The sequence below is a fragment of the Apostichopus japonicus genome, chromosome 2 (assembly GCF_037975245.1).
Source record: "Apostichopus japonicus isolate 1M-3 chromosome 2, ASM3797524v1, whole genome shotgun sequence".
Taxonomy (NCBI): domain Eukaryota; kingdom Metazoa; phylum Echinodermata; class Holothuroidea; order Aspidochirotida; family Stichopodidae; genus Apostichopus; species Apostichopus japonicus.
Window position 1 is genome coordinate 22,499,862 of NC_092562.1, and position 16,401 is coordinate 22,516,262.

The window sequence follows — 16,401 nt, forward strand, 5'->3', positions numbered from 1 at the left end:
CTTCTGTCGACCAATCACAGCTGCCTTGACATAGAAGAGTCCAAACCGGTTGAGGCAGGTCACAGGTAAAATCTAGCCTATCCCATATTAGTATCCTAATAATGGCGGAGGTACGTAATTTTCGGTTCACTGTAGTCTCCATGTATCTTGAACACTCGCATAATTTTTGTTGTTGATGAATCTCTTCGTTGTCGGCCTAGCATAAGAAATGTTTCGTTATCATCGTGAACATTAGAGATATATAATTGAAGTTCTTTGTTACACTGTGAAAGCGCAGATAGCTCAATCAATGATAAATCAGTAGCCTAACACGTTTAGTTAATGGATAATATGCTTAGGCTTTACATAGTAAACCGCTCATCGGAAAGTTTCATTACGTGACTCGTATTATTGGTCCGCTCGCACTATGCACTAAGTTACTACCAGTACTAACGTTAGGCTACATTACAAATACTCATTACTAGCCTAGTACTGTTGCATTACATTGGAATTATAGTTATGCAATAATTCACCTTAGTTCACACATTTTCTGCGCAGATTTTGTGTGTTTTGACAAAATTTGGAAGATATGGTCTCATCTCCTACATTTCTAAGGCCAAAGTTGCATATACTTTTCATACATGTCATACTGATGATATTCATAAGCAGGCTGAGCCTAACTTACTTTGGCTGGCCAAACACATTCTACAGTACACTGACCATACATTTGGCCTAACTTGGCTAGCCTAGTATGAAAATAATTGTGATTGTAAATATAGGCCCCTTTGGGTGATTTCTTGAAATTTAACTTGTTTAATAACTGTCATTTAATTTTTTTTTAATACTGCTATTTTACTAACTAGTTAAGGTCAGGGTATAAATTAAAGTAAGAATATGGTGATTGCATTGGTACCCATTGTACAGTAGTTGTAGGCCTTATTTGTTTTTTCTATTGCAAGTTCTGATCTTTCCTACACAGATTTTATATTTGAAACGTTCAGGAAATAATTTACCAGAATAATACAGCAAACTAAGATGCATGGGCAAATTAAGGGAAGTTTGACTTGCTTAGATTTCAATAACATCTGCTGACAATTTCAAAGTGATAACATCTAGGTACTTAGCAGAGATTTAATATGCAACACATGACTTGGAGATGTCACTAATCATCCTTTGCGAGATGGACACCAGTCTATTGCAGAGTACCGATGTAGATGTAGATGTTAATTGTTGTTCTAATTTAGGACCAGGCTTTAGAAGTACAAATCATTTTAATTGCACAAAGCTTCAAAAGAATATTTGTGTACTTAGCATCAGGAATTAGCCATATATGCTACTATCAATATCAGTCTCATTCTTTTGTGTCAAGGCCCATTGCAAATCTCCAAAAAGGTTTATACTTTGGAGCTTATGTTAATGTTTGGCTACACAAAGCGGTATTGGCAATGAACCCAAGCATTCTTTAAATTTATGTTTGCAAGATTCTGCTTTAAAAGTATGTATATGCCAAACTGCCGAATCAAACATAATTTTCTGATTAAATATTGTATTTGACTCAATTTTGACCAGGAAAGTTCCTGAAGAAATTTGGTCATTGTGAAGATTTCGTACAGTAATTGACTGGAATTTCAACTTTACTCTCCTGAGAAAGCTTACAGCAAACAGAGAATTTACTCCAATCTGCGTTCCTGTTTATGATGTATATACCTCTTGTCATAAATAATCACAGTTAGAATGCGATTGACAAGGACTAAGTTACAGTTTACATGTTTGATAGCAATTTGTAAGTTAATGCATTTTATGTTTAAATTGGATAGAATACAATGGTACTCTGTGTACAAAATATGTGATTGTACTGGTATTCTGTAGCTTTTTACTCATGTTGAACATTGTTATGCTACAGTAGATAAATTATTACCTGCATTGTAAGATAGTTAAGTCTTGGTCTCAATAATTTTGTACTGTTACTTGTGACGTTAGGTTTTCTGAAAGGTTATTTGAGCATTATATACATAAAAGTGTTGTAATCTTGAGATACTTAGTATGTTACCAGTGTTGATCATGCACATACATCTTTGTCACTTTGTTCATAGGTATCGTTGAAGGCTGTTAGCCCTGGTAAGTTCCTCCTTACTATAAAATGCTAAATTATTTGAATGTTCTCATTTATAAGCATATTAATGGGAAACTCTGTTTTTTCCCAAGTGGTAACACAACAGTAATTATGTGTGGTTGTAAAGTTTTTCTATCAGTAGAACGTAAGTAGTGAGATCATATGCTCTCTGAAACTATTTCATGCCAGATTCGCTTAATAATATTGCTAAATCTTTGGTCTCTGGAGGTTTCATTTCGTATGGTATTTAGATGGAGAGTAACATTAGAAACTTTGATAGAAAGTAGGCCTTATGTCAAATACTATTGTTGGATCTATTCCCAAGAGTAAGTAGTGAGTATTTTACCTCAAGTCTGGGTTACTGCTAAATTCTCTTTTTACACTAAAACTCTGGTTTTTATTTTTTATTTGATAACCCAAGCATGCTTCCAGATAACCTACATAAGTTCCCAAAAAATTCCTCAATACCAGTCCTACTGTGGTGCACAGCAGTTTTCCCAGGACATTTAATTTGAATTGCTTTAAAACTCAAGTAATTGTATCTGGACAGGTCCACGATGTTAGAACATTTTTATCTTGTCACTGTGGGTTTGTGTAGTTTCATTCATTTTCAATGGTTTCTTTTTTATTTATGGATAGAATCTGATGGAGATTTTGACTTTCAAGGTGAAACAGCAGACGATGACGAAAGAACGATAGAAGAGGAGGAGCAATTGGACAGTAGGGAGAGTTTTACCAACGAGTTAGATGACTTACAACAGGTAAGATCTGATTGTGACCTACAAAATAATACATTGCAGTTTACAGAAAATTTACATACATTAGCCCAATGCAACCCTGCTGTTTTCTCACCCCTCCATAAAAGAGCAAAATATTTTAATGTAGCTGCAAAATGAGAAAATGCATCATAGATCTGGTTGGTGTAAATGCACCTCTCTCTCTCTTGGTGCTGTGTATATTTATGTGTTGACTCTGAGTCATAAACTTCACAAACCTTTATCATCTGTTTCTGTTGTAGGAAGCCGACATCCCTGTTGCTGATCTAATAGCTATGTACTATCCAGCTGGCAATGCTGGTAGTCCTGTGGATGATGACGACGACACGGATGACAGCACAGGAGAGATCCTCAGTAGCAACGACCTGTCTCTTGATAAAGAAGAAGTGGCCAGGGACCTTCTCCCAGATGAAACCAAGCTGGAGGAGGAGGAGGAGCAGGAGGAGGACACCCCGGAGAAAAGTCCCGAGAGCGGTTTCCAAGGGAACGGTGAAGGGACATTTGGACATGGAACGCACAGACTTCTGAGATGTAAGTTATAAGCTGGAAAATCTAGAAACCTTGTAAACAACAACTCCACAAAAAGTTTGGATGAACTTTTTGCATGGAATATATCAAATCATCTAAGTGTGGTAGGTAGCACCACTTTTAGAGAACTGCTTTTGGGGTAAATGTTCTTCAAGGTCAATGTCAGAGGTGAAAGTCTGAAATTCTTGTACACACAGTAACCACAAACGTGAAGCTTTGGTGAACTTCGCATTGGTCAACAGATGTCAAAGACTGAAAACCTAGAAAACATGATAAAGCCAAAAGATCCACTGTAGTGAGTGAAAGAAATCCTACTGCTTTCTGTGGCAGTAAAAGGTCATTTGAGGTCAATTGTAGTCAATGCCTGGAAACTTATAAACAAGATAAATCAGCATTATTGTAAGAACCTTTCAGATCACTCATAAATGATCTTGGAAATCTTGTGCAGTGGCAAATTAAGTATTCTTATAAAACATGGCAGGATATCAAGCATATTGGCCTTCTGATTTAAGCTCACAATATCTACAACATGACCAAAAAGGTGTATTTGAATCTCTGACAGAAGGTTCATAATTAAGAAATCTGTTTCCTTATAAATTTGCCGAAAGTTTTCCTACAAATATGTTATAGCGATAAACTAAATATTTAAAGGCTTGAAAAAGTAGGTCATAATCCATTAAGGGTTATCCATGTTATGTCGAAAAGGTTTACTTGTAATCATGTTTGGTACCCTTCTCTCCTTACTTTTACATCAGCTTCAACCGCTGGACCTGACGATGAATCTGATATGGATTCAGAAGATTCTGAATATGTGCCACTTGATGAATGGAAGAAGGTAAGTTCTTCCCTCAACACATATAATCATGGACAGGCTTCAAGGCTGTTGTGTTAGGATCATGTCAATTATGAAAAGCAGCTGCAACTGCAAAGTCCCAGCTAGGCTTATCAATATCAAACAATAGAGGTTATCTCGGCAGAACAGCATTGTCGATATGTTATGATATTATCTTGTTAATCAGAGTTTGAAGTTACCGAGTTTGTCCAAGAATTGTCTTAAAGGAAATTTTTAGTGAAAAAATGGTATCCAGTCCTTCGGTCATATCAGTTTTTGTCTTTGTATCGCCCGAAGCGTTGCCCTCTGATGAATTTGATTTTTCTGTGATAAATTGCTTGAAATGTTGGCCCATCCTGCCAGGTAAATTTTAATCTAACGCTGACTAATGCTGAGATGTGACGTTAGTGCGGCACATTGGTCAGACTCGATCAGATCTCACTCTAAGCTTGGCCTTGATACAATACACAGGAATGTGTACAGACTTCACGTACTGCTGTGAATGCAAAAGATCTCACTCTACGCTTGGCCTTGATACAATTCACAGGAATGTGTACAGACTTTGCGTGCGGCTGTGATTCAAAAACTCTCTCAAATACCAAATAATACCAAATATCTGAACAACATTATGAAGAAGAACAGTTAGGGAATTCTGGAACGTTTTAAGATTTCTAACTTGCAACTTGACCGGGAAATTTTCCATCTAAATCGCTCTTTTACTTTCAGAAATTTTAATTTTCCTCGTTATAGTGAAGCTTGCTAATGATAGCATCCCCACAGCCCCCGAAACAAAGTGCCGCGATGACGTTACCGTCGCTCATGGTTCTCCACTGTTCAAAATATATTAGATTAAGTTGGCGTGGGGTTCAAAAATTCACTTCACCTGAATCATAGGATGAAAATTCCCCAAACAAGGACTGGCATTTTTTTTTCATGTACTCAATTGACTACCACTAAAAAATTTACTTTAAAGTAACATGTATCTGAAGGTGGAAGAAACTATGACCTTTTGTTGCTGTTGTTGGGAATTTATTTTTGGGTAACTTGTCATACAAGGCAGATCAGCATAACTTTGTGCCTTTGAATATTAAGTTAATATTCAAATATTTCACCCCCCTGAAAAATGCAAACATTCTTTGAAATCTAGTCGTCTGAAGAGAAAGAAAAAAAAAAACCTGACTAATTATTCAGGTGAAGGATTTTTAGCATGCTCGGTGTAAACTTAGAAAGAACACAAATCAAACCTTCTATTCAAAATATAACATTTATTTACGCTGCTCTTTTCCATTCAAATTATGATTATTTTGTGATCGAGCGATTGTCTTGTATGTCTATTGTTTGTATTACACGTCTACAAAACAAAAAAATGCTTTTCGAAGTGAATAATTCTGTCAAAAGCCCTTAATAACTGTGCGTTGTCAGAAATGTCACTTTCACACGATAATAATAATATAGGCTGTCATTGCGTTACATGATAGTTGATATGTGCTGACTTGGAAAATTAGGTATGGTTGTTTATACCAGATGTTTTTATATAAACCTTTGTCTTTTCTGTTATTTGCTCAGGATATAAATGTCGGTAGAGACTTTCAGGCTGCAGTTCCAGAGGGGCTAAGTCCCTACGATGACGGCCCAGGTAGGAAGTTTCATTTGATCCCTTACAAAAATTATCTAGTGAATCAGTAGAACCCAGGTCTTGGCCATGTATATGGGCACATACCAAGCTCAGACACAATGATCATCTTTAGATCATTCAGTCTATTCTCATCTGTGCATTATTCATAGTCCTGGTGATGACAGAAACCATCATCACTTTCAGTAGGTCTAAGGTAAATTGTTTACTTTGTAATGGTTGAACAAAATAGTCTGCACAGGACTATGAATAAGGAATTTTGCTGAGACATAACACAAGTTGTGATATTGCTGTATTGCCTCTCAAGCTGGTCATTCTTCTTTACAAGTGTCTTTTTGTCCCTTTTTTGGACATGAAGACTGCTAATTTCAGACCTATTGATAATTAGTAAATGCATGCTTCCTACTGAGTCTGCCATATAGCAGCTCATGTACATTCCCAAGCAACTTCCAACTTAATGGCCCATGCATGCAAATCATAAATCCTTCAACAAATAGTGATTTTACTTCAGCGACAGCAACAATCTGTCCTCGAATCGTCACTCTTGTCTATTTTTTGTCGTCCAGTTTATGAAAATGAAGATGCACTATTGTGGGATCCATCCAAACTTGAAGACGGTGATGTTGAAGATTTCCTCAGTCAGATTCAACTTCCCAGCCACGGTCCACAAGATGGTAATTCCATTCCAAGCGGAACTCATGTCAGAGATGACGAAAAGGTGAGAGTGACGGGTAGAGAGTAAGATTGATTGTTTGATTCTATTTTGGAAAAAAAATGTTCCAAAACTCATATTTCCTGATAATAAGAGCTTCTATACCACCGGGGGTGTTTCAGATGGACAATGGGAGGTTTTGTTTTTACAAAGCAACACACAAGATGCAAAGTTTGATAAGGTTTCCGTATTGGCTTAAGTTTATGTTATTAAGTCATGATGAAGGCCCTAGTTACACCCGGATGTGAGATAGATGAGTCTTTCTTAATTTAAATCTAATCACTTGTCAGATGTGACTTTTGTTAAAATATTTTTTAGGACTGACATATCAATTCAGAGACCAAACAGAAGAAAACTTGAAGTGAGATGTGAGTCTGTCTCCTGGGCCTCCATCAGGGCTTCACCCTGGACCCTAACAGGGGCCCTCAAGTGGGCCCTGGACTCCAACTGATAAAGGCTTTATGCCAAAGCGCTACGTGCACAGTCCCTCTGTTTTATCCATGTTCAGTCATTTATGCCCCCCCTCCCACTTTTCAATGGGATGGACGCCCCCGCTCAACTCACAAATCGTACAGGCAAAATGGGATATCTATCAGAGACCGATTTAGGCATTGACTTTTCTGTCAATATCCAAATCCCTGCATTATTTTTTTCAACAATTTTGTGTCTTTTCAATTCATTTTGTGCTCTGTATGTATTTTGTACGTTTTGGTTTCTAAGACAAACATCAAGCCGTAGAGTTTAGCCATAGAAATATATGTTAGTAATGTCCAAATTGCTCCAGTGTTTATTTTCTTTTTTACAGCAATTTTGCATCATTTCAATTCATTTTGTGCTCTGTATGTATTTTGTAGTTTAATTTTGTGCTCTGTAGTCAGGGTCAGAATTAAGAACTAAGAGCCTGTGTGAATGCCTCTTCGCGGGCTACTTTTTTGTTTGCGAGGGCTATTTTATAGTAATATATTAAACAACATTGTAATTACCTGCAGACTGCATTCACGAAATATTCACTAAAAGAACACAATTAACCCACCTGATCAACGCTTTCTATCAACACTGAATTTGTATGTAAACACTTGCTTAGGCATATATATACTATACAGTAGGTAGGTGTGCGCTAGTCGTGAGCCTATGCAGTACCTCCCTGCAACTTTGAGCTGCTATTCGATTTAGCGTGACTTCGTATATTTTCCCAAAATATTATCTTTGGTTAAGCTACAGAATGGGACACGAAAAATGTCACTATTACTCTATTACACTACCTAATGGAAGCAATATTCACGCAATGAAAATCTAAGGTTGACAAAGCATCTATGTTCCACTCGCAACTGGTGTTCAGTGAAAATCTTAAAACTGTTTGCCACAAATCATTGTAGCTATAATAGCAACCTTGTCTCAAAACTCCTTAAATTGTTGTAAATTTTTCGAATTATGACAGATGGCATGAAGAACATGCCTCAAGAAATAAGTTAGGATATGTTTGGCCACCTTAAGTGCATTGGTATTCTGGCAAGAAACATTTGTTGCTTCACCTTTTTGTATTAACGAACCTAATATTATCCTACCGTTGTTAGTGTATGGCACAGTTAGGCCTAACCAACTCGGCAGTTCCATGCTTTTGTCGTTGCAAATGTTTTACCAAAATGACAGATAATCGTGTACTGTGGATTTGATTTTCTGCATATCAACTCTATAGGGGTCTTGAGTCATTAACTTATGAATTTTGATATTGCAAAACTTGGAATAAAGTGGTTACAACTTTATTCAAGTTTTGTTTATTGCAGTAATTGTTTTAATTGTTTAATATATTTATGAATGCCTTCAAAACACATGACGTACTTCCTAAACTCAACACTGTAATTGATTTTTATATTAGAATTAAAATATTTGTGCTGTAATTTTTATAAATGCTCCAAGAAGTTTGTGAACAACCTCCCCACATGAAAAATTTTCGTACATAATGCATGTGCAGATAGGGAACCATTTTGCACACTTAATTCCCAAACAATGAATTTGGAATGCTCGGAACTGGAAAAACTTGTCATAAGAAGGAAAACTGGTAGCAAACAAGATATATCATGTTTTAAAGAATCTTGGTTACATAAATTAGTGTTAACAAGTGAAGAACATATATCAAAAGTAATTATACATTGACCCCTTTGATATTACCAGAGCAACTTTTTTTAATATATATATTTTTTTACGCCCTCGCAGTTGTACTTTCAAGGGCTCTTTAGCACTCACAAGGGCGAATTTCCCATCACCCCCTTGTATTTGCGACACTGTCTGTATATTTTACTTTTTGGTTTTCAAATAAAACTTAACTAAATCCATAGATTTTTGTCGTAGATATAAATTTTAGTAATTGGCTTTTCTGTCAATATCCAAATATCTGGAGTGTTTGTTTTTCAACAATTTTGCATCATTTTAGTTGATTTTGTGTTCTGTAGCTGTTTTGTACTTTGGGGTTTTTAAATAAGACTAACATAAATCCATCTCTGTTTCATTCTCAGGCTTTGTTTATACTCCTTCAATGTGGTCACAGTGTGGATGAGGCCCTCAGAAGGAACAGGATGCAGATTGTAGCTCCAACAGACGAATTAAGTCTATGGTCAGAAGAGGAATGCAGAAACTTTGAGAGTGGTCTCAGAACATATGGAAAAAACTTTTACCTCATACATAGACACAAGGTAGGAACTTCAACATTCTTTTGAGGTTTAAGGAGGAAACGTGTAGATCATTCAGTTTGATATATATACTGTTGAGAGTTTTGAGGGAGAGTTCAGGGAAACAGTTTGTGTTCACAACTTCACACTTTATAAATCAGTCTTCCTGTTTATTAACTGTCTTTCTCATAAAGTACCGAAAAAATTATACTTCAGTTTATAAAACTGCTGCACATCCTTGCAGTTGCCTAGCAAATCTGCCAATTTGACAGAGCATTTTGCTATTCAATACTCGATAATATTTCCCTCTGGAGAGTTATTTAGTTGTATCACAAGTCACATAAACGTTTGTCATTTTTGTGTGAGATGTACCATTAGCTGTGCATAACACGTTGACAGATGACCTGTCTGGTTTTGTTAGAGAAATTGGCACCCTAACCAAATCAAGAAAAATAGAATGAAGAAAAACATCTGTGGCCTAGGAAATGCTAAGAGGGTACCCTGTTACCTGGGTACCTGATGTGGACACTACGGTATATTTTAGTGCTTTTCTAGTTGTATGAAATAGTCTTTTGCATTCAGCCATTTGTCACGATTACTATGGGAGGCCTGCACTTGTAATTATAAACCTCTCTGGGTAAGACCTTGCTAGGCAGTAGACACTTACAAATGAAAACTTGCATTCTTTAGATTAATAGTAAGGTTTAACATAGTTAGTTAACGTCCTTTCTCTTCACAGGTCCGAACCAGGTCAGTAGGAGAACTTGTACATTTTTATTACCTCTGGAAGAAGACCGAAAGACACGATGCCTTTTCTCATATAACAAGACTTTCGAAGAAGAAATATCACGTCCACCCTGGTATAACGTAAGTTTGGCCAACAGGTTTTCTTAGCATCAGGGTCTGCAGTGCAATTATTGCGGGGAGGGGGAGGAGGGGAGGGGGTTGAATTGCCTGAAATCTCAACTTCTCTCTGGCATTGTGGTTGTGGCTGTAGCTTGATAAGAGAACATGGAATAATCATTCTTTGACAGGTATGTCGAACAAAGATGTTTTGAAGGCAGTGAACATATTCATGGTAGGAGCAGGGTTGTTTTTATTCCCCCATCACTCTTGTAAGTTGAAGTTATCATATAAACTTGAACTGTTCTCATGTTCTCTTTCAGTGATTACATGGACAGATTTCTGGATGACTCTGAGAGTGTTTTAAGTCCAACTCCAGCTCATTCAATGCTAGATCGCAATAGACTAAACAAACCCACGGTGCTCCCATCAGTAAATGGGGGATCCATGGAACTTCAAAACTCACCCGAGATTGGAGGTATTGTGACCAGCGATTTACCAAAGGAAACGTCTCATTCTGATGACCGGTCTGTCCGGCTCACTCGAGTCTCAGAGCAGATTCCAACGGGGCGGGACATGGGTCCACCCATCAAACGGTATAAATTGGACAAGGAGGTGGAAGCTGAAATATTGAAGAATTTGGATTCCCTAGTTGCCATTCCAGATCTACTCGAAGGATCTTTACAGAATCCAAACCGCATAACTCAGGAACTTATATCAACTGCTCATGGACCAATAAGTGACAATGGTGAAAACATCCCACCACGACCAGTCAGTGAACCCGTCACTGAATTCAATGGGACAGAGATTCAGTCTTCCAACTCAAATAACTCAACTCCTGCAAATTATCCTTGGCCGAGTTAATGATGTGTCAGAGATTAAGGCCATAGTTTTGTGGAAGAGAGAACCGAGTTTCATGGAGTTACAATAATTGTTTTTTTGTTTAAAACACCACAGTTGTGAGAAGGATGTGATACCGATAGATATGGTGAAGCTTTAACGGAAGGTAATCTGATGTGATTGCCGTCTATTTTACATCACAATGATGTCAAGATGGAATACTTGTCTGATGCTTACAGGAAGCGACATCTAGATGAGATAAACATATACATTTAAATATATATATATACATACATATATAGATCTGTATATTTTTGATGTGTATTGTTTGTACAAAAGTATTAGGCTCAGCAACAAAGTCTTCATGATGTGTCCCAAACCTTCCCTTGAAATTTTTTAATATTTAGTTCATCTTACCTTTTCTTTTTTCTTCCCTAAAAGGAAAAACATGCCTAGTTGATCATGTTCAACTCACCATTGTAAACAGCTTGAACATTAAACAATAGTGATGTGCCCCCCCCTATCATGGGTACTATGTGTGTATTGATATGTTTTCCTTTGTTGCCTCCTAGATCTGTGACAAAGGTGCATTATAATGAATATGGCTGTCACACTTAATGTGTTGCATTTTTGTTTGTTTTCCAAGGCCTGTGGTCAGCCTAGGCATGTTGAAATCCTGTCATATGTGAGCCGATCGTAGCGAGGTGTAGAATATATGTCAATCTGTCAAAACGTCATAATGGGGTGGAGATCATATCAGTATGAAATCAATGTGTAGAAATGGTTGTTTTGTAAAAATGTAACTTTATTAAATACCATTACATCTAGAAGCAGTTTGGATACATTTGATGAGGGTACAGTCATTTTGCCATTGCTTGCTTTGTTTTCTTCACTTTTGATTGTAATTAATGTCTCAGTGACATCGGTTTAAAGCTGAAACAAAAAAAAGGTGCTATATGGGGGAATTATTGGTCATCACCAAACATTTATAATTTGATTTGTTTGAAGTAAGATCTCACCTTGCCAAAGATCTTAGGAAATTGTATGTTTGCTCTGACATGGGAATATTTGTTCATTTGCTAAAAAATTCTTTTTCGAATCAAAGAAGTTCATACTACTTTCTTGTTCAGCTAAACCGGAACCATGTGAGTCTTTCTGTTATCCTGATCCTGTTCTATGTATACCTGATAATGATGTGTGTGTGTGCCATATCAAAGATAATATATCACACTGGACTATTGGTCTTTGCTAATAGGCACACTGTTTGGTTGTAGAGGTAATCAGTGTACAGTACGACCTTCGTTATTCCAAAATTTTCAAGCCTTTTGTTTTCAGAGTATTGATTAATTTCATCCTTTTTTGCATGTGACTTGGAATTTTGTTCTGAACTAAGGAAAAGCATTTATACTTTTCTCTTATAAGTTAGAATTCATTTTGTACAAACCAAGCTGGACTTTTTTTCTACTTGAACAGATTTTGAAGTCGGTTCCATTTTTCTTCTTTTTTTTTTTGGTAGTGTAAAACACTAGTTGTACTTCACCAGTGCTTTTGTACGTTGCATATTTGTAAGTAGATTATTTGTGGTACTGTATATATTTGTATGATATGTAATTTGAAACAATAATTTATTAGTAGTGTTTGTTTTTATTTGGGGATTCTGATATGAATTATGCCTTTTCTTCTTGTTTTTTCAGCCCGTTAAGTTCTAATCATGGTCATGTGGCAACAGAAAAGTATGAATGCATGTACACAGAAACCTCAGGTGTTAATTGGGTGAAATGAAAAAGAGAACATCACTAATGAAATGCCTTTGTACATGTTATATATATATATATATATATATATATATATATATATATATATATATATATATATGATTTCGAGTTGGTTGGCATCATGTTTGATCTCTAGAGTAAGGCAAAATATGTCACCAAAAACAGAACAAGTATTGTTCGATACAGTGGAATTACGATCTTCCTTTACCGGTTTCGAACCTCTGGACGTACAATCAGCGTCCATAGCCTAGTTGGTTAGGGTGTCCGCGTACAAAGCGGGAGGCCCGGGTTCGAATCCCGGTGGAGGCTGGAAGTTTTTCACTGTTCTTGATTTTCCAACTCATTACGATTTCAATTATATATATATATATATAAATAATATATTTAAATATTCACTACAATTTCAATTATATAATATATATATAGATATATAGATATAATTGAAATTGTAGTGAGTATATATATATATATATATATAATGGGACCGGGTTCGAATCCCCTGGCTGGAAGTTCTTTATATATGTATATATGTACATACATATATACAGGGAGAAAGGGATGGAATTTGTTGCATTTCTGCAGAGTATGTGTAAGGTGTGCTACTCAGAGTTTACAAGAAAGAGCTACGACTGTACTGAAATCAGAATTTTCAATTATTCTATTGTGAAATGATATTTCATTTGTAGTACAGAATGGTTCATTTGATTTTTTTTCTTCTTTCTATCACAGTGCTTCTCGATTGGGCATTGTCTGTATTGATTAATAAGTGCACATAGTACTTGGATGTATTAACCAAACCCACCCATCCCCTCTTTCTCATGTCTTCATATGGTTGAAATTGTTCATAGTCAGCGTACACCTTCGCTGATAATATAGATTATAATGCAGATGCTGAGTAACAGAATATAGCTGACCTCTTCAATGTTTAAAAATTTACAACTTTATACTCATCCATAAGAAGGCAAAGGATATTATTATTATTATTATTATTCCATACATGAAATGACATTGCACATGTGCATTAAGCTAATTCAACTTTAATTGTTGGAGAAACAGTGTGCTAGTTGGATAACAGGCTTTTCAATAAACCATTGGTTGATAAAAGTGATGAAAGTTTAGATTGAATATACTGCAGCCAGATATATAGTATTTGTTTCTCTCTCAAGGAATTATGTTGGGGCTTCAGGATAAGGCTAGATCAATAGTTCAGATTGGTAACGTTATGAGTTCAAATCTGGTCAGCCCTCGCTTGGTTATACCAGGCAACAAAATGGCAATTTTCCGGGTATCACATGATCTACGAAGTAAATAAACCTGTCTCTCTTATCTTACTCGTCAAACTCTCTTGCAAAAGTTAATTCCTGCTGCAGCTATTTCATTAGCTAAGATAAGGAAGACAGCTTTGGTTACTCTGTGTATCATTTGATACCCAAAAATGGCTGTTTTTTTCAGGTACAAACCAAGCGTGGGCTTAAACTTAAACGGACTGGTAATAAAGTCTGGTGTACTGTTGCATCAGGACAAAGTACTCGTTTAGGAGTACGGTTTAATGTGAAGAGCAAATTTTTTGAATGGTCGTCTCTGGTCGTTTTTTATTTGGAAAACCAAAATCAGTTTTTGGGGTTGTTTTGTTGTTCACATCAAATGTTCCATCACTTTGGAGATAGGGAAATGAAAAAAACAAAACTAGTGGAGGGCATATGCTCCACCTGAATGAAACTTGTTTACTATCCCAAAGCCTAGTGTTCTATTCACCAAACCTACAACTTTCTCCTACAGTAAAATATTGATCATTTTCTTTGTCATATGGCTACAATATTTATCTAGAACAACCAAGTCTGCTGTTGGGACGACCAAAGCGTAAGACTTGGTTGTCCTAGGGACAAGAAGAAATCCTTAAAAAATTTGCCTGGATACTATATTACTTTTTATTTTTTGATGTGAAAGGTCTTTGAACCAATGCACCTGTATGAATAATGAGGTTATACATGTATAGTCATGTTTAAATCACTGGTCACAATATCTTTTGTCAACACTTCCGGAGATAATATATATATATATCTTAGCCAGCTTTTCAAAAAAAAATGATTCCAAGTATATCTTTGGAAGGTAGAATATTTCTGCTGGTAGCAAGTATCAAGTTACTGATGAAAGTAGTTTTATAGTTAAAAGAGTGAGTTCAGATGTGTCTGTAGGAAAGCTTCCCATAAAAAATATTCTATTTGCAATGAGCTAGTTCAAGTTGGGGGGGGGGGGGGGGGAGGGTTTGTAAGCCACCTTGTGAATGGAATGAGGTCACATGGTTGTCATGGTAGAGAGAGATTGATGATGGAAGCAGATTTATGGTAAACAGATAGTCCCTCGATATCTGTAAGGGTTTCTAGCTAGACACAGCAAGGTAGAAGATGAAAGAATAATATGAACTGCTGTGTGTCTAGACAGTAGCATCCTTTTAAGAACCTACACATTAACAGTGCCTTCAAAATAAATTTTATAAGTTCTCGGTAGAGTCAATGCTTTCCCAAACTATTTCATATGTTAGTTCTGAGATCATTCACAGTGACACTTGTATTATTATCCCCTGCTTACTTTGTTGATTGAGAATCTTTTGACTATTTAATTGTTCTGTATTGGAACTGTCAGACAAATTCTCAGTGTTGGGATTCTTTTCAAAGTGAAAACCTTTCTCATAGTGCACTCTTTACAGACTTTTGTCGTGGGCATAGTGTTGAATGCATGTACTAGATATAATAAGTGTAGCATTTACATTGCCATAATCAGTTTAAGATGAAATTCCTCTTCATGCAAACCTGAAATGTGTATACAACTCTATCCCAGTTGGTTCTGCCCTATTAAACTTAATTGTATGGGTAAAACATAATTGTATGTGTAATACCTACTGTTTGGAGTTGGATATATGAAATATTGAGAACCTATTGTGCACCATAAATTCTCACCAGCACATAGTCTGAGAAGGAATGACGTACATGAAGTTTTCAGAGCTTTTGTTTGGATTGCATTTTGCAAGATTGTTTATATCAGTTCCATATTTGTTGATTTTGGCCGTCTCAATCTTATTGTAGTTAAGTGGATTCTTTGATGCAGTATCAGCCCAGTGTTGTTGTTGTTTGGAATGAGTAAATTAACAATAATAATGTCACAAGTTCTTGATATCCTTTTTTTCTTTTCTATTTTACTTTTTAAATTGTATAATAACAACAAGTATCAACAAATATCTCTATTGAAATATAACATTGCACAATTCTCATTTCCAATTTTTTTTTTTTTTTTTCCTGATAGATTTAATGTAAATGGACATCTGAAGCTTGATTGTTGATTGAAGACATAAACTGTAAAGGTGCAATGTGGAAAAAATTATACCTGGCGTGTTATCTTTACAGACCATTCCATTTTCGGATTGTCTTTTACTTTCACTGATTACATGTTGGCTGTTGTCAGAGATGCCTGTTGTTTATATTTGGACAGTGACTACCGACAGGTACATAGGTGTGTTAATTAAATGTGAAATTATAAACCAGGTTCTTATTTCCTGGCTGACTAGTTTCAATCCTAGCAGTATTCATGCTGATATTGCCACTCTTCAGCAAAAGAAATGTTTTGTAATGTAAATAGAGCACTGTAGCATTTTACAGATTTTCATGAACAGAGAACTACAAATCACAAGATAGTACAATGCATTCTTT

The 16,401-nt window shown here is 36.1% G+C and overlaps 1 protein-coding gene across 4 annotated transcripts; it reads left to right on the forward strand.

Moving 5' to 3' along the window:
- The first annotated feature begins 18 nt into the window (after positions 1-18).
- LOC139982484 (mesoderm induction early response protein 1-like) lies at positions 19-16,385 on the forward strand. Of its 4 annotated transcripts, none has more exons than XM_071995396.1 (10): positions 19-110; positions 2,073-2,097; positions 2,732-2,853; positions 3,111-3,399; positions 4,152-4,231; positions 5,795-5,864; positions 6,428-6,579; positions 9,087-9,263; positions 9,979-10,106; positions 10,406-16,385. In XM_071995396.1, exons 1-10 carry the CDS (start codon positions 102-104, stop codon positions 10,944-10,946), a joined length of 1,593 nt encoding a protein of 530 aa, XP_071851497.1. In that variant the 5' UTR covers positions 19-101; the 3' UTR covers positions 10,947-16,385. The 4 variants fall into 4 exon arrangements, with proteins under 4 accessions (XP_071851497.1, XP_071851485.1, XP_071851490.1 ...); XM_071995384.1 differs by lacking the exon at positions 19-110 and adding an exon at positions 131-1,201; XM_071995389.1 differs by lacking the exon at positions 19-110 and adding an exon at positions 131-1,195.
- The last annotated feature ends 16 nt before the right edge of the window (positions 16,386-16,401 follow it).

Coding starts and splice junctions, on each gene's coding strand:
- LOC139982484 (XM_071995384.1), top strand. CDS start 1,136: ATGTCACTAATCATCCTTTGCGAGATGGACACCAGTCTATTGCAGAGT. Junction 2,854..3,110: donor AGTTAGATGACTTACAACAG/GTAAGATCTGAT, acceptor TTTCTGTTGTAG/GAAGCCGACATCCCTGTTGC. Junction 10,107..10,405: donor CACGTCCACCCTGGTATAAC/GTAAGTTTGGCC, acceptor GTTCTCTTTCAG/TGATTACATGGACAGATTTC.